Genomic DNA, 23,520 nt, shown 5'->3' on the forward strand with positions numbered 1-23,520 from the left:
ATAAGAAGCTGCTGCTCAGCTGAAAGAGCTCCACCTGATCTGGAAAACCTCTGCTTCGAGGAAAACTGCAGACCTTTAATAACTCGGATGAAACGTACTGTGTATTCACGTTTTTTTTTTCTTTTGTGTTCATTTTCAAAGTTCACGACGAGGCTCGCGTTTTCCGCCCGTGGCGTCGCTGCGGCTCGGTCGACGTTAGTGGGAGTACCCCCTGCGCGGGTCCCTTTTGCAGCGCAGATCCAGTAGTTGGAGTTGTTGTACACCGAGCATGAGAGGGAGAGAGGAGTGTGAGCGCAGCAGCTGAGTGAGCAAACAGAGGTGGAAACATTAGGTTATCTTCTGAGACTATCAGACATCGACCTGTCACTTTTACCGCTTCGAGCCGAGCCCCGTCTCCTTGAAGAGGACCACAGCAGCGGCAGCGGCGGCGGCGGCAGGAGCAGCAGCAGCGGCGGCAGCAGGAGCAGCACAGCCCGGGTCTGGTCCGCTCTGCTCGGGCAGCAGCCGCCTGTGAAAAACTCCCAAACGCGGTCGTCTCAGCTGGCATGAGCTAACCTACCAGGCAGACATGGAAACCAAACCGTTCTTGTCATTGGGTAAGTTTGTTTGTCTAATGACAAAGCCTCGTAGTGTTGTGGATGTGAGGGGTTTTCGATGGGACTTTCGTCTGCAGATTGCTGTGAAACGTTATCGCGCTGCCTTTTTTTTTTTTTTTTTTTTCCTCTTGCCTGCTTTTATCTTTTGACAGCGCATGGAGCGAGTTGCCAAATGCACCAACATGTTGAGAGCTGCGGACGAACTGAAGCGGACGTCGGCTTCTTTATTTACATTTTTGATACAGACTTCTAGTTTCTACTGTGACCAAAAAAAACAAAACAAAAACAAACAAGACAAAAACCCCAAAAGACCCCACATATGTTGCACATGTAGCGCTGCTGCCTGCGCTGATGACATTTCGCCCTGGCGGAGTGACATCTCACTCGGGATGAGTTAGTTTCAGTGTAGCCCACTCGTTTTAACTTTGACCGTCGACTTTTATTAGTATTTATTTATTTATCTTTTAATCAGTTCCACTGGGGGAAGTGTACACGCAGGTGAAGCTCTGTGGGGCAGCAGAAATTTCAACAACAGTTTCAGAAATTGGGTTTTGACTTTTTCAAATTCAACGTGCGGTTTATTTATTTATTTGTTTGTTTGACTTATTTTTTCGCATAGCGTGTTGTGCTCATTTCTTTCGTTTAAAGAAAGAAGAATATAGACAGGTATTGAAGCCTTCATTTAAAAACAAAAAAACAAAAACAAAAAAAACAGCTCTATGTTTTTCACGTAGCGTGGTTTAACTTGCGGCTAAATTTGCTTCCGTCGGATGTGTAGCAAGTGGTTTAAAAATGAATCCAAGCAGTGTGAGATTTCAACTTGTTGAGGTGCCTCACCGAAGCGGTTTGGCTCATGAAAGGCCAGTTTAAGTTTTGTCTCGTAAAATGCGCTCAGGATAAGATTAGCGCAGTCCCAGCACATCAGCTACACACAGGTGGGACCGTGTGGCCCCCCACACTGTTGTCGTGTTGACCAGGAGCCTGCTGTGAGTGGATGGAAGTGCTCCATTGAAACGACACACTGACTACAGGCTGTAGGGGAGACTTCGTTAGAGCTGCTGCTCTCTGTTTGGTTATGGAGGCACACTTTCACATTCATTTTTCATCTTTCATTTTTCCAGACAGTCAAGACTCTAAGGAGAAAACGGGGCATTTACACAGCTGTCATAATTTTAAATAGTAGCCTAACACAGGGCATGCTTTGATTTCCAGAAAAAAAAAAAAAAAAAAAAGTTAAATAAGTTGGTTAATGTATTACTGTGTTTTTAAACCATTAATCTTAGATGAAGTCTTCGTTTTTATTAATGGATGCTTTTAATTCCTAGTTTAAACAGGCACTGCCACACGTGCAGCACACTGTGAATCATTAATGCTGAACACCACTGTAAGTTTGCCTAAGTGAACAGGGCAGACCCTTGTCCCCTGCAGCAGAGATACAGCACAGAGCTGAAGGCCAGCCCTGTTATTGTTTCTGCTGCTCTTTCATGAGGGCGTCAGGTTACACCTCGACACGTATCATCAGCTGCCTGTACGCACCAAGGAGATTCACGGGGACTTCTGAGACACTGGGCGGCTTTCTTCAGTTACAGACCCCACTCACTGACACTGTGGCCACAACGCCCTTTATGTGGCTTCCCAGAAATACGCTAAACCGCCAGTGTCACACACACTGACGGGCTGTTATTACAGGTGCACCGTATTGTGTGTCCACGCTGAAAGTGATTCAAGTTTCAAGTGTGCCTAAATGTGCGCTAGTGTAGCCAATACAGACACTTGACAGCACACACACACACACACACACACACACACAGCAAAGGCTTATCTGGTTGGTGTAAGGCTCACCACTTAATTGTTTGAGCGAGGAGGAACACTTTTCCAGCAGTGCTGGATCTAATCTTTTCCTCAGAGCCACACCGCATGCTGTATCAGCAGCCTTTTCATCGCCTATGGTCCTAATCTGTCAGTCCTTAAATCACCATTTATATTTAAACTTGCTCCATCAAAGGTCCACTTGAGCGCTGATTGTTAATTGGCCACTTCAAGGACGCCGCTATCTGCAAAGTCCTTGAACGTATCGATTAGCCGCTTATTCAATGTAATTATCTGTCGTGCTGCATTAGAAATTCTGACATGCAACTGTTTGAAATGACAGCAAGTACATTTTACAATTATAGATTGGTTGTTGGCTGTGATGACGACATCCCGCCTTTGGCACTGTACGCTCAGTACTGTATACTGATGTGTTGCCTGATCCCACTATTAGCCCCCCCCTCCATATCTGACATTAAGCTATGGAGACTGAAGAGATGACATTGAAAGGAGAATGTGTCCTTTCGTTATGATGGTCTGTCAGTGAAACAAACAGCGTGAGTGTGAAAGGAAAGGAGAGCGTTTCAACAATGCTGAGGTGAAAAACCTTTTACCTTCTTATCCCTCAGTTGATGTGCAGGTATTGATTTTCTGATTGGTTGATTATTTTGTGGCGAATATGTCAGCACCTAGGTACTTCCACGTAATGAAGTCTCACCCGCTGACTGTTGCACATGTCTGGTTTCTATTGAGTTTTTCCTTATCAGGGATCTGAGGATGAGGGTTTCATACAGTCTGCTGTCCAGATTCTAAGGCCTGCAGAGACTAATTTGGGCTATATAAACAAAATGTTCTTGACCACAATCAGGCAGAGGCTGCAGCGTGAAATGTGCTGCCATAATTTGTTGTTCAAAAGATTTTTTAGATAAACAACGTTTTAGTAAATCGAAACCATTTTTTCTTTAAAGTGACTGAAGGTCCTGAATAATAGTCTAATGAACTGTTACACGTTTAGTGAAAAAGGGCAGATAGAGTGCAATCAAGTCTGAAACGATTACACTTTTTAACACTGAGTTGCCTGTTCTTTAGAGACATTTTATTTGCTGAATGTTGGCCGGGGTAAAAATGAGTATAAGTGATGTATTTTATGATTTACGGAGCTCTATGAAACAAAACGTCCTCTTTTGATAGATCATAATTAATTTAACACTGTTGAAAAGGACCCAATTGTTCACTGCAAAGGCCCGTTTTACCACCTGCCAAAGAGGTATATGTGTGAGTGTTTGTGTGTGTGTGTGTGGTTTTTCCTGAATCTGGTGGACCTAAACTCTTTGGTGCTTTCTGTTTAGGGGAGCATAAGGTCGTCCCCCCCCCCCCCCCCCCAGCATACACACACAGACACACACTTGCTCCCAAAATCAATGAAGTTCATGGTCTTTGATGAGTAAGTGAGATTCATGGTGTGTGTGTGTGTGTGTGTGTGTGTGTGTGTGTGTGTGTGTGTGTGTGTGCGTGGGAGACGGAGGGCTACATTCCTTTTCTGGCAGTAACTCAGGAACAAAGGTAATACAGGGAGGGTGCCGGGAGGGGTGTGTGTGTGTGTGGTGGTGGTGGGAGTGGGCTTGTGGAATTACACTGCCAAAAGCATTTGGCCAAGTTTGTCTTTTACGGCCGTCCAGTTTTGTGTTCCTGATGTGATGCTTTTGCTCCCCTTCTGAGAAAAGGGGCTGCAGCTGTCATTTTTATTGGAGGAGTTTTATAGCGAGACTTAATGGCTTAAAGTGACAGCTCTCTCTCCCTCTCCTTTCTCTTTTTTCTTTCTCAATCTCACCCATGAGGCCTTTAACTCAAGGAAATCAAAGAAAATTTGCTTGCCGTCTATGTGCCCACCCTCCACTTTCCCACCCCTCACCCCTGCCAACATCCAAACCAAACTGTGCAAGACAAAAAGGATTTACGTTGCAAGTATGAACACAGCCATAGTGTGTTTTTTAATTACAGTAAACTGCCATGAAGTGTAGGCCAGTGTGGGTTTTTTTTTTATCCTTCATGGAATATCTCTGCTGATCAGTAAAAAGCATTAAGCATACTTCATGACTAAGAAGGAGCCGCGTTGGCTTCAGATAAAACAGTACATATTTTAGCCTGTCATGCTCTCTCCTCTCCTCTGCAGCCCACACTTGTTTATGTTCTAAACATAGTACAAATCAGAAAGTGCTGGGAGGCTTTCTGATGCACAAATCATGGAATGACTCAAATGCTCGTTAATTATTTGTGTAAGGAGGTCCTTTGCTCGCAGGAGGTCTTTATTGATAACGGCCACATTGAACTTTGCACCTCAAACCTTGACCTTTGCTCCCCATATGCTCCATCATTTCAGGAATTTGCCTTTGGCATTCAGTCTGTTGTTTAAAGCGTTTTAAAGACAGTAGCTTGTAGTCTTTGTCTTACTTTCTCTTCTTGTTTCTTTCCTTTTTTTTCCCTAACATTTATCATTTCAAATTCCATAATCTATGATTTGTGGTGATTCACAGCAGAGCTGGAACTAAGGATTAGTCTATAAAGTTGTGGAATAATGACCTTCACAAGTTCCGAGAGCCCAAGGTGACATCGTTACACTGCTTTTTTAAATCCCATCTATTGTCCAAAATTCTAAAGTATTCATTTTACAATGATTGAGGACAGAAAAGAGTAAATTCTCCACTTTCCCAAGCTAGAGCTGGGGAATGATGAGTGTTTTTTGCTTGCTAGATGACTTAAATCAACCAGTTGCTTCAGCAGTAATTCACATTCACAGTTTGGATTTGAAGAAGCTCGGTCATTGCTGTGAACACTCACTGCTCGGTGTTGGAATCATCTGAGCACCATTAGTTTCAGGGTTTTATTGCGGGTCCTTGGAGTGTCTGAATGGCTGTTCTGTGGGCTGGCAGTATTCAGGGTGCATACAGCCACTCTTTTGAAGTGGAAACGTAGTCTCTGTGGGGATTTGACCAGATCACACTCATAATTCGCATTGAGAGGAAGGTCAGTTTGCCCTGCTCTAGCCACAGCTCTTTTCTCTCTGTTCTGCGTGCATCACAGAACCAGAGAAAGAGAGACAGAGAAAGAAACAATGATGATTGAAGAAGAAATGAAAAATAAGAGTATAGCATTATATGTGCTGTGAAATTTAAGTGGTGCCAAGAAACCACAGAAACAAAGACCTTCTTCTCTCCTCAGCAATCCTCAAGTTGCCATGTTTTCAATAATAAAAACAACTGTCGACTCTTCTTCTGTGATCGCGGTAAAGCATGAAAATATCTCGGCTGTTTGGTGGTTATGATGTGTTTTGTAATTAAGTTATGAGCACTTAGGCTTTGATGGGTATTCACTAGAGAGGGATGACGAATCGAGTGAATACTAGATCCATATTATGCTCCTTCATGTCATTATATTTCCTTATGCCCACATTTCTTCCCATACCACTCATAATTGGCCCCAATGAGAACATATAAAAAAATGTTGATTTATTTCATTTAAATCAGTCATGTAGAGCAACGTTGCAGAAGTGAGGAAATGTCATTTTCTGCTTCTAGGTGATGGAGTAGGTAAAAGAAGTAAGCTTAGACTACACTGGATCATTGCTTCACATGCAGTAATAATATGTATCTGTTACACTGGTTGTGATATCATCAGTGTGTAACATGATCAAAAGCTAGAACGATGTGTTTGATGTTCCTGCACTCCTTGGAGAAAGAAAAAGAATAGAGTTATGGACTCCAGCTGAGAAGTTGTTTTTATAAAGCTGTATATTCAGGTGTAAACACAGTACCCTCCCTGTACTTTTTTTTGCACACACTCATACTCAAAACACCCTGTGTGTCCGTGTGTATGTACATGTAAACACTTGCTGCTGCAGCAGAAACAGAGGAGGGTAATTAAGCCCGTGCCTCTTGCCGCTCCATCGCATTTTTTTTTTTTGAGGTTGCGCGGAGCGAGATGAGGTGTCCCAGTGTGACCCACGCCCACCCCAACTCCCACACCCTTACCACCACCGCTGCTGCTGCCATTAGGTTTGTCTGTCACCTTGCTAGATGCCAATGGGTGGGGGTGGGGCTGCCATGCACTGCTGGGCATACGGCCACAGAAATCCCTCAGCATGAAAAAAAAAACACAACACCTTGGTTATGTTCTGTATGTACATGTATGAGTGCGTGTGAGTGGGCTGGTGTTTGAGTGTAAGCAGAAGAGGGCGAAGGGTGAAGGTTATGTGCATTTACACCTGCACACCAATGAATACATATCGTGACAATGATCAAGTAGTTCCAGTATCTATATTTTCACATTTGAGATTAATTCCTTGCTGCCATTTTTAAGACCCAGATTAAATGCTGTATGCACATGTTATAGGCACATGTAACGGCTTTTTTAAGGTTGAAAGAAAGCGGTTTGGGGGACAAAGATAAAGCTAGGTAAAGTAAATTATTGTCAGTGTTAAGTCAATCTTTAATGTTTTTATGAAGAAAGAAGATTTTAAATACCACACGGTTTTCCAAGTTACACCCAAAATTGGCTACAGATACCCCGATTTTTCTTCCATCCAGTTAGGTGGAGGTTTGCACCAGCATGAAAGCGAGATCTGACCCCACTGAGCCGGCCTCATATTGTCAATTTGAGGACAATCGCAACTCAGAATTGAAATGTAGTTATTTCTTCTTCAGGGATGATGAGTTGTGCCGCTCTGAACACACAGAAATGCTTTCATACCTAGAAAATTAATTGATATTGGGAGCAGCCATAATTTAAATTAGACCTAGACAGAATAAGACACAGTGGCCCATGGGCATAAAACACAAGTAGCTTATAATAGCCCCTGACTCACTTCTCTGTGGTGATGTTTTTACACTACACACATTCTCAGGGAATCTGCAGGTATAACAATGAGACCAGTTACTTAAAAACTTACCTGTTAGCCAAAAAACTTCACTATGCTGTTTCCCGCTGTCAGCCAGAAGATCCTGGCATTATCATGGGTTGTAATATTCCCACAGTAAAGAAACCTTTCCTGAATTTTGGAGCATTTTCAGAAGCCTCCCTTTTTCTTTTTTTTAATCTGTTTTATTCATTAGCGTGCCAGGCTAATGCGAAGCACGGTGTGTATATCCAGAGGTGATTAATATTGAACTGAAAAGGCTGTAAAATAGTGACATAATAGTGTTGATTCATTAAGCAAGTAATACAAACACATACAAATATCACTGCATCTGTAGCCACTATTGTTTATCATTTGCAAAACTTCCCCCCGTCATGCATTTCCTGCAGCTATTTATTCATCTGCTTAAGAAACTAAGCGACACTGAAGTACTTCCCCCTACTTATATTCCATACTGTGATGCTTTGTGAATCGCCTTTATTGGGTTTTAATCTTTAAATGGAAGGTGAAGAAAATGGCATTTTTCTTACTGATTCACCCGAAGGGTCAGTTGAAGCACTAGAAAGGTTTGTGAATCGTGCTTCTCAACTCTGCAGTGTGAGACTGCACGACAACATGCTGCTACACTTAATGTAGAATAAGTAAGCAAACTGTTACTTGTGTCAAAAAAGTGCTTCCGTTTTTATATTGCAAATGTCCCTATAGTAGTTCTGCTTACTAACTACTATGAATGACTACCATAGTATTTAATAGCATCCATAACTACCAGATGCATAAATATGTGTACACACAAAAACCATGTGTACGCCATTTCCCACACATGAATTAATATTTATGCACAGAGAATGTGCAGCTATTTATTGTGAGTCATTCTGTAAACAACTTCAGAGCCTAATGAAGATGTCTCTAGTCCCAACAAATGAAATTAAGAGTAAAACAGAACTTTATAGTCTGAATTATTATACTAAGGTTTACTGATGAGCATTCATTTGTAATCCGACCAACAACCAGTGAAATTGTGTTTCTTTTTTGTTGTTCTTTTCTGTGCTGTACCTGATAACTTGTGGCATAGACAGTGTTTTTGTATGACAACTCATGGGTTAAGGTAGTGTCTTATAAATATCAACCCACCAGTAACATAATGTGGTAAAGTAATTTTCATCTTCATATATGTTTAGCTCGCACTGCATGTGACTGTGAGCTGTTCAGTTTTCCCGTCAGGCCTGGACTAAGGGTCGCTGAAGCTATAGTTTTCATACATGGGCAAGCTCTCAAGACACCCTGCATCAGAAAGTTTTCCTTGACTTTCACGTCCTTCTTACACTACAATGACAGGGTTCAGGTTCAACTTTGGCAAAGTGGTCCTTTGAACCAATTTGTAAGATTAGAGGCTGTGACTGCAATTATGATAAACAGAAGATCAATTACACGAGCTACCAAACAGTCTGGATTACTGATGAGACGGAGAATGCCGAGGGATATTAGCAGATGCAAAAAGGTCTGACACGGGTCATCTCAGAAGTGGATACAAAGCGTAGATACATACATCTTTACTGAATTATACTTTCACATTATTTTCACAAATTACTGTATGTGAGAGAGATGAGAGGAGGAAAAAGATCATATGTGAGATAACAGGGTTCCTCTTTGGGTTTTTCCTCTGCCTGCAGTAGAGAACAACTGATTAACTGTTTGTTGACGCCTGCAGGTCTAGCACGTTCATACATCCGCCCAGACTGTGGCCCCCTTGGCCTCAACAGACACACCTGTACGCATGTGCACACATACAGACAGGCTGAGCAGAAGTCTGGAGGGCTTTGTCACCCACGGTTAGACACCTTGCTGTGGCCGTCTGGTTTTAGGAATGTACTCAACGGCAGGAAGGTGGAGGGGTGTTAGGAATAGAGGGGGAAGGGCTGTCTATCTGGAAAAACAACACCGGCAACACGGAGCCCAGTATTCTTGATATTGACAGATGAACATGTGCTTCCATCATCATCGTCATTCCACCTTCAAGGGCACAACTAAAATGAAAAGTTGAATTTCTACTCTTTCTGCTCGTGTTTGGCAGGACATGTTTTAAAAGGCTGTTCTCCATTTCTCCACAACGTTCAATCTATGTGAGTTCAACATTTTTTCACAGTAGTCATGTTAGTCATGTTATACAAAACAAGGCCACATAACATTTGAAACACATAAAAAATGCTCTAATTTAGACCCATCTTGACCATAGTAAGAACTTTTTTTTTTAAACGAACAGCACTGCTTCGTGACTGAATTTAAGAAGAATGGATGAATGCAGGAGACGCATTAAGTGGTGACTGAGTTGAATGCTCTTTGATACTGGCTATAGAATTTGTTAACTTGCTTGTTAGACTGAGAAAAACGTTGCATTGTGGCACCAAGGAAAATGTTCTCAGTGTCATGTAAATGGATTAAATGCTGCACAGGGCTTTGTATCACTGCTCCATGACAGTGTGTAATTTTTTTTTTTTAACACTTTAATGCACATGCAGCCTACTCTCTATCCAAGCTGTTTGTAGTGAGTAAGAGGAGAAAGTTGAGCAACCAGGTTTACTAGACTGAGAGACAGGCAGGCGTGCAGGCGCTGGCCATGTCTTTGTCATCAGTGCTCTGCATACCAAAGTGCTGACAGTTGCCTGTACAAACGGCTTTGACAAGTTCAAGTGTCACGTTTAGGATGCTTTCTTCTGTTTCAGCCCAGAACGGGAAACAGGAGAAGGCTGCAGATTAAACAGGGCAGATCTGAGCCTTGAGTTGTTGGCAGAACAGGACCATTATTGAACAGGACTGTGCACAGCTGTGTGGCTTTATGTACTGTATTTGTGTGACTGTGTGCGTGTTTCTTTTGGCGTGCACTAGGCCTGCAGCTAACACTTCCATTATTGATTCATCTGTTGTTTCTTTTTATTTATTTACTGATTTATTGATTAATTATTAAGGTAGTTACAGTGTCAGAGAATATAGAAAAATGCCCATAACAATTTCTGAGAGCCCAAGGCGTAATCTTGTAATCGGTTGTTTTGTGTGATATTTAATTTACAACGACATAAAACAGAGAAAAGCAGCAAATCCTCACAAGTTTCATACTGGAGTTTTGTATTCTTGCTTGATAAATGACTTAAACAATCAATAGATAATGAAAAATGTATGTTGATTATTCAGGTTGCCGATTGAATGGTAAATGAGCTAAATGTTGCAGCACCAGGATGCACATTTGCATGCGTATGAGGATCAGAATGTGCGTTTGCACTTGAGTATGCATATGTGTCAGTGTGTACAAGTCTGCACATGTACGCCTGTGTGTAGCTGATGCTACAACATGGATGTTCTGAACTGGTGGTGTGAGCTGGGAGTCCCTGACACACTGATTCATGAACTGGTGCATGTGGAGCAGCGTCGAGTGGAGCAGCTGAGAATCAGTGTGCTGTCTGGGAGAGGGAAGGTCAGGGGTTGTGGCTGGGTCACGCTCTGTGGGAGAGGAGCAGCCTCAGCAGACATGACAGTGTTTGTATGGAGGTGGAGGGGGCAAAATCTGTGTGGATTCTGGTAAAAGGAAGCAAGAAGCATGTTTTTATTTAGGTCTTTAACTCAGTTTCACTACAGTGCATTTTTTCTCATTGCATCAGTGCAGCTATTGTTAGCAACAGAGTTAATTGTTAATTGATCCAAAGAGCGATAAAACAAGGCACCTAATCTCCCTCTCTCCGAAAAAACACACTCTCTAACACACACATATGTGCTGTAGAGAATGAGAGTGGATGTTTATTACAGGATCCTAGTGGATGCTAAGGTGCCCTGGGGGCTATTAAAGCCCTCACTTAAAAGGCACTATCAGGGAACACTGATGTGGGCTGCTTGAAGGAGGGAGGGGTGGAGGGGCTGTAGAAAGAGGAAAAGAGGAAAGGGGAAGAAAGAAAAGTATTTGGAACAGCGAGCAGAAGGAGGGAATAAACAGAGTGAGCACATCTGGATTGCCTCAGCAGAATATTTGTGCAACATCTGGAAAAATTCCCTGGAATTTAAGGGTCCCCTCCTTTCATTTCAGATATATTTTTTTTCTCTTCCTCTTCACTTCTTCTTCTCCGTCCTGTTTTCCGCATCTTCAAAGTCTCTTACCCTAGTGCAGCAGGCACGTAAATACTTCTGTAGTAATGCATGTCGAGCCCTTGCAGACTTTATAGCGGGCCAAATTGGGCCCATGTGACCAACTCCCCTTTGTGCAAGGCTGGCTAATTAAGTGGCACACAAGTGAGAGGGCACCCGCCTGTGGATCCAGACCTCGGCCAAACACAGCCCCTCATAAAGGCAGAAAAAAAGCAAGAGAATTCCTCAATTTTTTTATGTTTCTGTTCTGTGTTCACCAGAAGTAAAACTGACGTTTCTGGTACAGCATGAAAGAGCCACTGTACTTTATGATTAAAACACAAACAGGCCACCTTTGTGTTATTTCAAAAACAAAATAAGATATTTCATGTATTAGTTTGTTGTCATTGAAAAGGACGTACAAAGAGTGCAAACATGAGGCTTCCTTTGAGGTAAAGTCTCAAGAGAGACAAAAAAAAGCTTCAGTACTGAATCAACACCTTCAGTCGATTCGTATCACTCAGCTTTCACTGAGTCCACGGCACCGTGTTCAGCTACGGGGGCCCATACAGTGCATTAGAGATGCACGGCAAGGCTTTTGTCTGTAAGATCACAAGAACAGTTCTCTCTCCTCTCATCATTGGCGCTGCAAGCTGGCATTCATTAGTGATTAAGATTCAGATGAGCTCCGAGCGCCTTCTGTCTTACCTGGGCGAGGCTCCTCGTGGGTCGGCGGCGCTGACAGGCAGGTAGCTTACTCAGAGCGGAGGGGAGAACAGGAGAGCACAGAGGTACATGCTAATGTGGCCACTGCGCTGATCAAAAGAGGTGCATCACGGTCTCCCTCTGATGGGCTTACTGATGCCGGGCGCCCCCGAGAGCTACAGTGCGCACAGGCAGGAGCAGGGCAGCGATCAGAGGAAGAAAGCGAGGGGAGTGAGAGAAAAAAGAGAGGATGGGTTGAGAGAGATGGAGGGAGGAGGGGAAGAGAGAAATGCCTGGAAAAAAGGGACAGTGAAGGAGAAAAAGGGAAAGATGAAGAGAGAAATCCAAGGAACATAAGGCTGTTAGTGTTGAATTGATAAGTTATTAATTAATCCATTTTTTAAATCAATTAAATATCAAACATTCCAAAGTTTCAGTTTAAGATTAAATAATATAATTTTATTGTTGCTTTTGGAAAGAATCCTGTTCAGCTTGTTTCAATGTTGATATATTATTTGGTCCGACATCGCTCCTTGTGTTTTTTTTTTTTTAACCCACAAGTTGCTCTGCAGTTGTCCTACATCTCGCTGCCTGGATGAGCGCACAAGTCTGTATGCACTGACATGTAACAGATGGCCGTTTCTTTCTTCATTTTTAAAACAAGAATCCAGCTTTCCATATTGAAATAATGTTTGCAGAAGAAAGACTAATAACCATTCATTTTCTTCACATTTTCTGTCTGCTAACAATGATCGCTATAGACTAAAACAGGAAATACAACTTTTTCTGCATCTTTAAAGAGTCATTTTACCTTTTCATGGAAATTCTGTAAAAATCTGCATGAATCCGCATTGACACACATAGATTCTCACGGAGGCTGCAGATAATGATTATTTTTCATTTTTGGTAGATTTATTTCATTTAATCATTTAATTGTTTATTTAAAAAAAAAAAAAAAAAACCCAAAACTGGCTGCAACAGCTATCCAGTGCCCAAGATGTCAAATGTTTTGTCAGACAAACACTCCAGAGCCCAAAGGACAGAAAGGAAGAGCAGAAGAACAGAAAAGAGGCAGATTCTCACATTTGAGAAGCTTGAACAAGAAAAACATTGACTTTTTTTCTCGATTGATGACTTTTAGTCAGGTCATTGATTAGTTGTTTCAGCCCTATTAGATACACAGACTGTACTAACACAGGCACAAATATACACGGGGCAGCAGGATTATTGATATTAGCATTCTTTGAAGGACACATCTCACTGTCCATGAATCAGATTATGACAATGACTCTAGCCTCTACACTGAGCTTTGGGTTATTATGTACAGTATACAGAGTGACCTTGCTCTGCTTCGTCCACTTCCCTTGTCCCTTGATCCAAATTAACTTTGCTCTTTTGGATGCTACTTTTTGAGAGGGTGCACCACTGCTCAGCTCTAAGCAGATCTGACGGTCTGCCTCTCTTGGTCAGTAATTGTTATTTGAGATAAGAGTTTTTACCCTGCAAGGCAGATTTAGTATTTTTGGAGCAGCTTTATGCTTCACCGGCTAATTGTACCTTGCGGCGTCTGCAGGTAGACGTGTAGTGATGTCATCGATGACATTTCAGTAGGAGGAGTATGCTGCCAGCCCTCAAACGGTGCCTCACCCCTTGACCTGGACCTCGCTACAGTATCAAAATAAACCTGATTCCTACTGCTCTACTTATTGGATTTTTTATGCACCTCAGGTCTCATGCTCTCACCCCTGGTCTGCACAGTAAAACCTCAAATAAATCTCTCAAGGTTAACCAAAGAAATTCAGGTTTTACCTCATAAATGCCGCTTATAAATACCAAGTCAAGTCAGTGTTTACATTTTAGGCAAGAAAATGATCATAAATCTTAAATTCAGAGTGTACACACAATGAGGTGGCGACCCGAGGAAACATAAGCAGCGTCAGTCCATTGACAAAATAAATAGAAAAAAACAGGTTAACAACTCAAGTTATAGTAGTGACTTAAAACCCTGGTGAATTTAGCTACAAAAGTTTAAGAAAGTAAACGAGAAGTTATTATAGACACTTTGTCTTGTTGGAAAATACATTGTAATGTCAGTACTAGTAAAAATGATCACTTTTTGCAACCTGAAAGGATTTTACCATATGTTTTTAAAATCCATCATCTATTCATGAGCCTTTGACATATATTATTTAATAAATACATGCAGTTTTCATATAGACTATTTAAAAATGCATCCTCAGCATCATCAGTTCATGCATGTAAGCACATACTGTGGCAAGAGTGATATTTCTGTCATATAAGTTCGCCTCTACGTAATTTCCCCAGTGTTGTATGAACTGTGAAGATCAGATCTTAACTGCAGCAGCTGCTTCTTTTATCTGCGCTGTAAAACACAGCAGTCTAAATGAATTGTGCTGGGCCCTGTGATCCTGAAAGCCCGGGGGTCAAACTGATTGGAGAGAAGAGCCATGTGTTAGTCTGGGTCGTCAGTGGCATATTACATCACATTGATTGGCTCAGATCTGGTGGGGAATCTCCAGTTAGGGTTCACTAATGGAACTGCTGGTAGCAGATTTCAGTTCAGTGCCCAGCTCTGTCTCTCTCACACACACACAGACACACACATATACATTTTCTGTGTTGTTTGTCTTGGTCTCAGCTAACCACAGATGTGAATGAATGAATGGTATTCTACAGGCTGGACTCCAGGGGATTGACTGAGTTTATGACCATCTTAGCCTGTAGTCCTCTGCTTGATTGACAGCTATAGTTTCCTCTTTGGATGGAGCAGGGTGGGAGGAGTGGGAGGGGGGTTTAGTGTAGTACCAGCGGCATTTTGAATCTCACGACATGCCACCCTGCATCATACTGTATGTGCATCTCAGTCATACATCTGATATTCCTCTCAGTCAATGCATCAGTCAGATTCACCACTGAAGTTTCACCTTTTTCATTCATGACTCCATGGTGGAATATTAACTTTAGATTTTGACCAGTGTTTTAGTTCACTCAAATTCTCATCTATAGTGTAATGGATGGTATATTTGCACAAAATTGCCACATATAAATGTCAAGTATGCTCTTGTGTATATCCCAAAAAAGGAGAGGAGCAATGTAAGTGCAACAGATAGTCGTTGTAAATCGTATGTGCCAAATTATTACAATAACAAAACAAACAAAACAAACAAATATTTGATGTTTTCAAGAACAAATCTCAAAGTGTAATTTTAACTTTTTCCGGAGGGTCTGCATGACAAATCAATGTTATCATTTATTGACTTTGAGTGGACTTGTTTTCTAATGATGTGAACATAAGCTCTTACAAACTTATGTTGTCAAAATTAATGATTGTGAAGATTTTTGCCTAATGTAGGGCTAATTTAGGCATGCAATTATTTTTATGATTATAATTAATCTGTCTGTTATTTCCTCAATTAACTGATTAGTTGTTTGGTCAATAAAATGTTAGAAAATTGTAGAAAAATGACCGTCCCTATTTTGTAAAGCCCAAGGTGATGGCTTCAGTACACAACCCAAAACCAAAACACATCATGTTTACTATCACAGACGAGGATGAAAACAGAAAATATTCTCATCTGAGAGGCTGAAACCAGAGAATCTTGACACATTTTCTTAAAAAAATAACTAAATGAATTGATTATCATAATAGTTGCTGATTATTTTCCCCCTGTTTGATGAATGATTGATCGAGCTGGAGTCTAATGATCATTGTGGTGGTGAAACACAGTTCATTGCATGAAACATTAATCAGTTGACTTTATTTTCCGTACTTCGCATCCATTTGACAATATGCTTACACAGAGCTGTCACTGGTGACGTCTCTGTTTTTTAATATTTCACTGTCCTCTTGCATTTGTCCACGATAATGGACTGGGTATGTTATGGCCATTAGCCTGTCACAATGGAGCTGTCTCATACTGGAACCGTGCTCCCTCCTGTTATGATCATTTCCATGCTATCTCAGGCTCCCGCTTTGTTTCCTGTCTCAGAGGGAATGGCTCGCTCAAGTCTTTAATGCTCTGTTTTTGTGCTCACTGAAAAGCCTTGCTTCCAACCCGAATACAGTGTGGAATCACACTCTCTATGCCAAGCCTCATCCCCCGTGGAAGAGAAATAATTTATAAAATGAAATCTACATTTGTTGTGTAAATGACCACATGCTGTAGGATATTTAATCCTGCCTGCAGTCGATCCCAGTCATGTGACTTGACCTAGTTTTGTGTGCCTCTCTCTCTGCCTGTCTCTCCTCTCTTTCCCTCTTTCATTCTCTTCCTCACTCTCTCTTTCTCCCACAGTCTGTAAGTGTTGCTTTGCTCTCCTGGTCTGCCTCTATCCCTCCCTCACTCTTCTTTCCCCCTTTTCTTTCCCTCTCCATCTCCCTCCTTTTTGTTCGCCCCCCATGCTGGTTGCTGTCTGTATTTCTGTTTCTTTTCATGACTGATCCAAGTATTTTTTTTTTTTCCTCCTGACGTGTTCATATCTTTAACTATGTGGCCAATAACTCCGTCCTTGATCATGTACTGAATACAAACTTAAAAATAAGGCTTCTGTCAAATGTAGGAAATGGCAGTCACTTGCAGGACGGGGGCTGTTGTGACAGCAGAGCATGGGATATTATTGAAGTCATGAGTCATGTCGTCATCCTTGACATCCTCAGGATTTTTAACTACAGTTAAACAGAATCACGTCCATTTCAGAAATGTCATTATCATATGAAGGTCAGATTTTACTTTGGCAGGCACAGTTTATTGTGGTTTTCACTGAGCAGCATTGTGAGGAATCTTGTGGGGATTTTTGTCTCTCGGGTTTGTTTTCTTTTTCACTATTGCTTCTTGAGATGTGCATCTCACATTGTCAATATCTTACAATACTACAATGCAATGAAAGAATAAAGGTGGATACTGTAAAACAGTATGATTCAGTACAGTACCTGTGTAGGTTAGGGTGGTACTTGTCTTGATTCTTATTGTGTCTCATAGTAGAACAGAAAACAAAATTTTAAATTTGCCACTTGGACTGTAGTGTTACACATTTTACTGCAACATGTGGACTGTTGTCTGAATTTAAGTTGTACAGTCATAGATTATTCAATGGATTATAATAAATGTAGAACATAGTGCATCCAGACAGAGTGTCAGTCTCTAACTGAGTCATCTGCTGTGTAGTCATCTTCAAAAAAGTGCTTAAATCTGAAAAGCTGTCAGTTCTTTTGACTGACTTTGACATCAAACTTTTTTTTTTGATACATGGTAATATTTCTGGCAAATTTAAGCAATTTTCTCTTCTTCAATCTAAGGAAAGTTAAAATCCTGCAGGTTGAATATGTAATACGTGGACACTGATGAGCAACAGAAAGATCAGAAGAGCCAGGCAAGTCATCTTAAGCTAAATATTTCTTTGCTTTCCCATATGATTATTTACAGAAGACAAGTGGGTAAAGGTGTAAAATGTATTATTTGTGCCTTGCAAAACATAGTGTTTGAGAGCAGGATAAATAGATGGATGGACAAATCGATGCATAGCTGCTGTAGATGGACATCCCTGTTAGAGCAGCTGCAGCCTGCTTGTCACAGCCTCAAGTGGAATGACTTGGTTGCCTCTTGGAATGCGTGGCATGTATCCATTCCTGAAGAGCACAAGAGATCACTCAGGCTTTGGAATAATACTGTAACCCATAACAAGCCTCAGCCTCAGCTGTCTCACTCTCCCAGTTAGCAGTGCACACTCTACAAGTCAGTGATTTTTACACATTTTATATTTGTATCCAGAGGAGCTATTTTCTATGTCACCATAACAAATGGTGTATAGGGTATAACTAGCTTTTATCTCTCTTAAAATATGAATTAATGTAGCATGAGTGTTAAAGCTTTCAGTGTCAAGGCGTTGTGAGAGAGTATGCTTTGATTTTGCTCAGCGTGTGCGTTGTGCTTTTATTCAGGGTAGTTTCACTGAGAGGCGACCTCGCTGTTTCAGGAACGCCCTGATCACATTCACACGGTTACACACACACACATCCACACCTGGAAGCAGCCCAGTACAATCTGCTGATCACTGCGCAGCGCCACAGTGGTGTTGATGATGGCTGGATAAGTCTTTCACTTTTCCCACCCAGATTTAATCCTGCCAGTCCAGGGAATCGAACCAGCGACCTTCCAGTCACAAGATTGCTCCTGAACAAATTACAGTGTAAATGTCAGTTATTTATAGTTCTTAAATTCTTTTCTTTAACTCAAAATACCAAACAGCGTAAGGCACCTGATCCTATCCACACACCACATCATTAATCACATACAGCAGAACAACATTCAAGGTATTACATTCACAGTTCATGGCTGGACAGCTACTTTATCATCTAAGTATTTTTCCTCTCTGAATGGCATTTTAGGGGTGAAAAAATTAATATAAATGAATGATTGTTCTTGACCAGTCACTCCCATGGAGTTTTTTTCTGAGGTGAAACTCATAAAATTCCATTTAAGAGTAATTTGCTGCTTTACTTTAAAGGCTCAGCAAGGACTTGCAGTGTTTCATAATTTTTACATAACATGCATAAAGTACCAAAGAGCAAGTTGAGATTCTTAGCCAGTGCTTTGCTAAGACCTGAGGTTTAATTAGGCCTTTGCTTTTCCATAATTACTTAAGATGTTAAGAAAAATCAATGTCATCTTCTAGGTTTTTTTTTCAAACACAACTTGTTTGTGGACAGAAATTTATGTAATAGTCTAAACTGGATTAACTCAGTCCTTACAAACATTGTATTTGGAAAGCCTTGACTCAGGGTTCCAACCTTGAAAGTCTGTGAATTTAAGAAAGAAAACAAAGCCTTTAAAAGCTCTTGAAAAAATATATTAATAGACATGGATCATTTAAAGTGCAGAATATATATATTTTCTTTGGACTTTCTCTGTTGCTCAACTTCCACAATATCTTGTTAAGCTGTGCTGTGTTAGAGAAGGTAAGAGACCGCGTGCTGTCACTGTAACAGCACAACTGAGAAGTGTTCCCACATTCAAGCCTCTCTCTCTCTTTAATTGTTGTCTGTGAGCCTCTGGAAAGCTTGCTAGTTCTCATTAAAAATTAGTTCTGTAACAGTAATTAGCCTTGATCCCTGTCTCAAGCTTGATCCAGGAATTTGTGGGAATTTGGCCTTCCAATCCTTGAAAAGTCCTTAAATTTGATGTTTGAGAAGGTGTGGGAACCCTGTTGACAGTGCTCTACCTTCAGCCTCACACAAACAGAAATAATGTTTTGCCTTGCAGGATTGTCCTTGGAGCTGATACGCCAGGTGGAAGAGTGTTTATTTTTTAAGACTCAAGAGTAAGACTGAAAAACATCCCCTTCTTCAGGTGCAGCAGTCCCTAGCTCTGTCATTGATATGATAAGATACGATATTAATGATATGTTGATATGAGAGAGCCCTGTTGCCTCCATTCATTATCCTGGCCTAAAAACTTGACTTTGCTCTGTAAGCTCTGTTTTCCTGTCCAAGTCTTTCCCAGTTCAGCCTGGCTTGATGTCATATAGTGATACTGAATCTGAGGTGTGGACTTTACAACCAATTTGCTGTAAATTTGAAATCCTGGACAGGATTATTCCAATATTTTTTGGCTTCTAGAGTCCACTCCCTAATGGAGCTTTACGGTCAACAGGCTGGAATCAACATTACTGGTTTTTAAAATCCCCTGTTCCCCATATTTAATGTCTCCAACTTAAAGAGGCATTTTAGCCAAACAGTGCACTTTAATCCCTGTTTTTTATAACTGCCCGGCAAATGGTCTGTCTTGTGTAATTCTTGTTCTACTGTATTATGAAGTTCAGTGTTTTTATTACATACATATACACCCATGCAGAACAGCTGTGGCTCCAGATGTTTTTATTTCAGGTTTTGAATTATGTACCATTTCATATTAATATGTTTCACATAGCTTGCTCAAACATACGGTTTGATATGTATATATGGCTTTCTTCTAGTGAATCCTTAAGCAAAATGCAGCTGTATTTCCATTTTTTGACAGGCACATCATTACCTTAATCATGTCTAAAAACATATCAAAATAATTTTTTATTTTCCTAAATAAATATATCATGATTGATTATTTGTTTTATCAAGTTTTTCAGTTGCTTCTCTCTGTTCGATAACCATTACCATTACCAGTTTTCTGAAGACTGAAAATGCTATTTATCATGCATATCTTATGTATCAGTCATTTCAGAATTACAGGTAAAAGTTTCTTCCATAATAGGAAAGTGGATTGGGTGAAAATTTGGGTGTTTACATGTCTGCCACACTGCTTGAATGAGACTGGGGGTGCAGGCGGCCTTACACCAACAAAGGCAAAATAAGCAAATACTAACGCAAGTCTTGACTTAAGCATGCAGCGACCTTGATTAGTGTATCTGGGTCAGAGTTATAGAACATATTGTTTAGAGGAGAAGAACAGGACGTGGGTGGCAGCACAAGTCCTTCCTTCTGTTTTTGTCCTTGGGTGTGTGTACCTGTTTGTCCTCACTATGTTGGATTCAAGATGTACTAGGCTGAAGTGGCAGGAGGAGGTAAATAGGAGACTTTGCGCTCCTGTAGAGATGGGAGCGTGGGCGTGTGGAGTCAATTTAGCAGGCTAACAGGAAGCGTGCCTTGGGAGCTTCCACCAGGGCTCAGACAGACAGTGAGGGGAGGCACAGGCCGCTACACTGTACCACACCTCACTTACTGCCTTGCCACATCTCTGCACTGCTGTATTTTCCCCCCACAGAATATTAATCTTCATAGAGTAAAGCCCAGCTTTATTTTAACATTAGTAGCTGGAGGTAATTTTCTTTGATCGCTCCAAAATGTCAACTACGATCAAGGAAACTCAAGGCCATGAACTAAGGCCAGAACTGTATCCAATCAACCATTAATCAAGGCTAAAAATAGATTTGATGATAGGTTGAAGCAGTGCAGACCAGGGTGAATGCTAAAAGTTTTGGATGAATTTCCACAAGTGATTCATTAGAGGAAGTACATAAAACAAAGTTTTATCTCTCTTCTCTCTGGTGGTGATATTTCACAGCTGAGAAAAGGGCCAGTGTGCGATGTGCCAAGGGCTGTTGGTGTTTGCAGATATTCGGTCATGTGAACTGCTACTGTAAAGATCAGCAGAGGGATAGTAGATTTTTAAATGCTTCCTTGTGTCCATTCCCGGGTGAAAGGAGCCTCTTTTACCCTTGCAGCTTTTTCTGAGTCCAATCACACAAATTTGATTAGAGTCGTTTGCCCAAGGAGCTGCTCTGGCTGCTGGGCTGCAGTGAGGCCCTTGTTCCCCTGTTTGCCCCGGAGAAAGGTTGTGACGTGCACAAGCAGTCTTTGAACTGGCCCTTTCTTTTCTTCCCCTCTAACCTCATTTACCACACTCTTTTAGTCCACCCCCCCTCCCTCTGTGTCTGTCTGTGGCTGCCCACCAATGGCCTGCCTTTGGCTTCATCACGTCACAGCAAGTGAGACAAACGACTACTATAAATTATTAGGAACTACAGCTTTGGTGTCATCTAAGCTTAACCCCGGCACTGTAACGTTTTCTACAAACCTGAGAAACGCAGTGCATCTCTGTGGGAAAGGTGAACCTGAGAGACTGGGAAGAAATGGAGCCACTGCCAAAATACATCCATCCATCATTCAGCATTAAACACACACTAGAATACTTTTCTCATAATTCATCTTAGCAGCCGTTATGTGTGCAGGTGTACTGTGTGTCTGGAGCCAGTCAAGTTTGGTTTTGTGTGTGTGTATGTGTGGGGGGGGGGAAAAAATAAAACCAAGAAAAAAAAATTCTGCACCAGCCAATCCAGCATCTTAAAGAGGTGGTGGGGTTGGTTATTCATACCAAAAATTGCAACGGAATAGGAAGGAGGCCTGTGGGCGGAGCTTTGTCAGCGGCAGAGTTTGCCACAACCACAACCACACTTTCAGCTAGTTGTCTCCAGACGTGTGTTCATTTTTACAAAGTGTCAGAAATATGTCTGTCTCTGTGAGAGTCTTCACAACCTTGGTGTCAACAAGGGCAGTAGAGCAGCAGCACTATTTAATTACTGTTGAGATATATATTGGCATGTTTTTATTATTTCCTTGTTTACTGAGAACTACATGAGTCAAAGTTTTGTATCTTCACAAAGCTGTATTGAATAAGGAAAAAATAGTGTTGAGGCCATGATGTATCAAACAATATTTCAATGCAGTCTCTTCTCCTGCAAAAACTGTTTCCCACTTCTCATGTGCAGTTTTTAAGCTTTTAAACTTTAAGCTTTTAAAATTTATGTTCGCTAAAATCCAGCATGCAATTCTGTAGGTAAAAAAAAAACATCTCCAGATTGAATCAGTTGCCTTTGCCATTTTATTTTAATTAGTATTTAAATAATATTTAAATCAGTGGAATCACATTGTCATTTTAAGCTTTGTATCTGTTGATGAAGTCATGAATTATTCTCTCTGTTGTTCTCAGAAGTCTAAAAAAGAGCTTCAATGACAATGAAAGCCTGTGGTTTGCAGATAGACATGTGCTGCTCAATAATAACAGTCCTAAAGTCACGGTTTTACAAAGGTCATTTTTGTCACTTCTACCTTTTTTACAGATGCCTTGCAGCTTTAAATACCACACCAGGGTAACTGCCTTTTTCTTGATCCTGAGACTGTGTGAAAGTGCAGACTCAATTTCAGACAAAGCAGGAAGGCATGTTTTTTTGAAACAGCAGTAACAGAACGGTGCTCTTGTTCATTTCAAAAGCGCCTCAGTTTAGGTCTCGCAAAACACAGTCGCTTAATAAGTCATTCAATAAAGCTGTCCAGTTAACTTTTTATTGCTGGCGCAGACCTCGACAGTGGTTGGTTTTGTGACTCAAAACATGATAAACAAATGCAAGTTGCAGATTTCACTCACTCTTGTTTCCCCCTCTTAAGTGAGGACTACTCACAGTCCTCAACCCTCTCGTCATTTTGTAAAGGAAGTTTTGCCGCAAGTGATTTCGTTTGTTGTGGCTGAGCCTGAGAATTATGTCTTCCAGCCAAGGTCTTCATGGGTATCTGTTTCTGCAGATTTTGTCTAACCTTCCATTAGGACTTAAAGATGCCCTCAGGTGCCTGATGTTGCCCTAATTCATCCAAGGCAGATCAAATTAAAGCTCTGAAGAATCCGTAGCCACAGTGAAATGCAAGTTAGAATTCAGGTTCTCTACGCAGAAGTTACACGTACCTTGATACAAGGGTCATCCAGGTGTAATATACCAAATAAAATATGCAGCTCACAGAAGAGGCATGACATTCCATGTAAAGATAAAGCTCTTGCACATTTGAGGGGTCGCCTAATGACTGACCTACTCTCACTGGTTTGTCCTGTG

The 23,520-nt window shown here is 41.2% G+C and overlaps 1 protein-coding gene across 4 annotated transcripts in view; it reads left to right on the forward strand.

Annotated features, from left to right (window-relative positions):
* The first annotated feature begins 258 nt into the window (after nt 1–258).
* Nucleotides 259–23,520, forward strand: part of rxraa (retinoid X receptor, alpha a) — a 104,940-nt gene continuing 81,678 nt past the window's right edge. For all 4 annotated transcript variants that reach the window (XM_071466788.1, XM_071466791.1, XM_071466787.1 and 1 more), the window contains exon 1: nt 259–596. In XM_071466788.1, the coding sequence (XP_071322889.1) occupies nt 569–596 (28 nt within the window). In that variant the 5' untranslated portion in view covers nt 259–568. The remainder of the gene's footprint in view (nt 597–23,520) is intronic.

The sequence above is a fragment of the Trachinotus anak genome, unplaced genomic scaffold (genome assembly GCF_046630095.1).
Source record: "Trachinotus anak isolate AG129_WGS33_773 ecotype Australia unplaced genomic scaffold, CSIRO_AGI_Tana_v1 ptg000028l, whole genome shotgun sequence".
In the NCBI taxonomy this organism is placed as follows: Eukaryota; Metazoa; Chordata; class Actinopteri; order Carangiformes; family Carangidae; genus Trachinotus; species Trachinotus anak.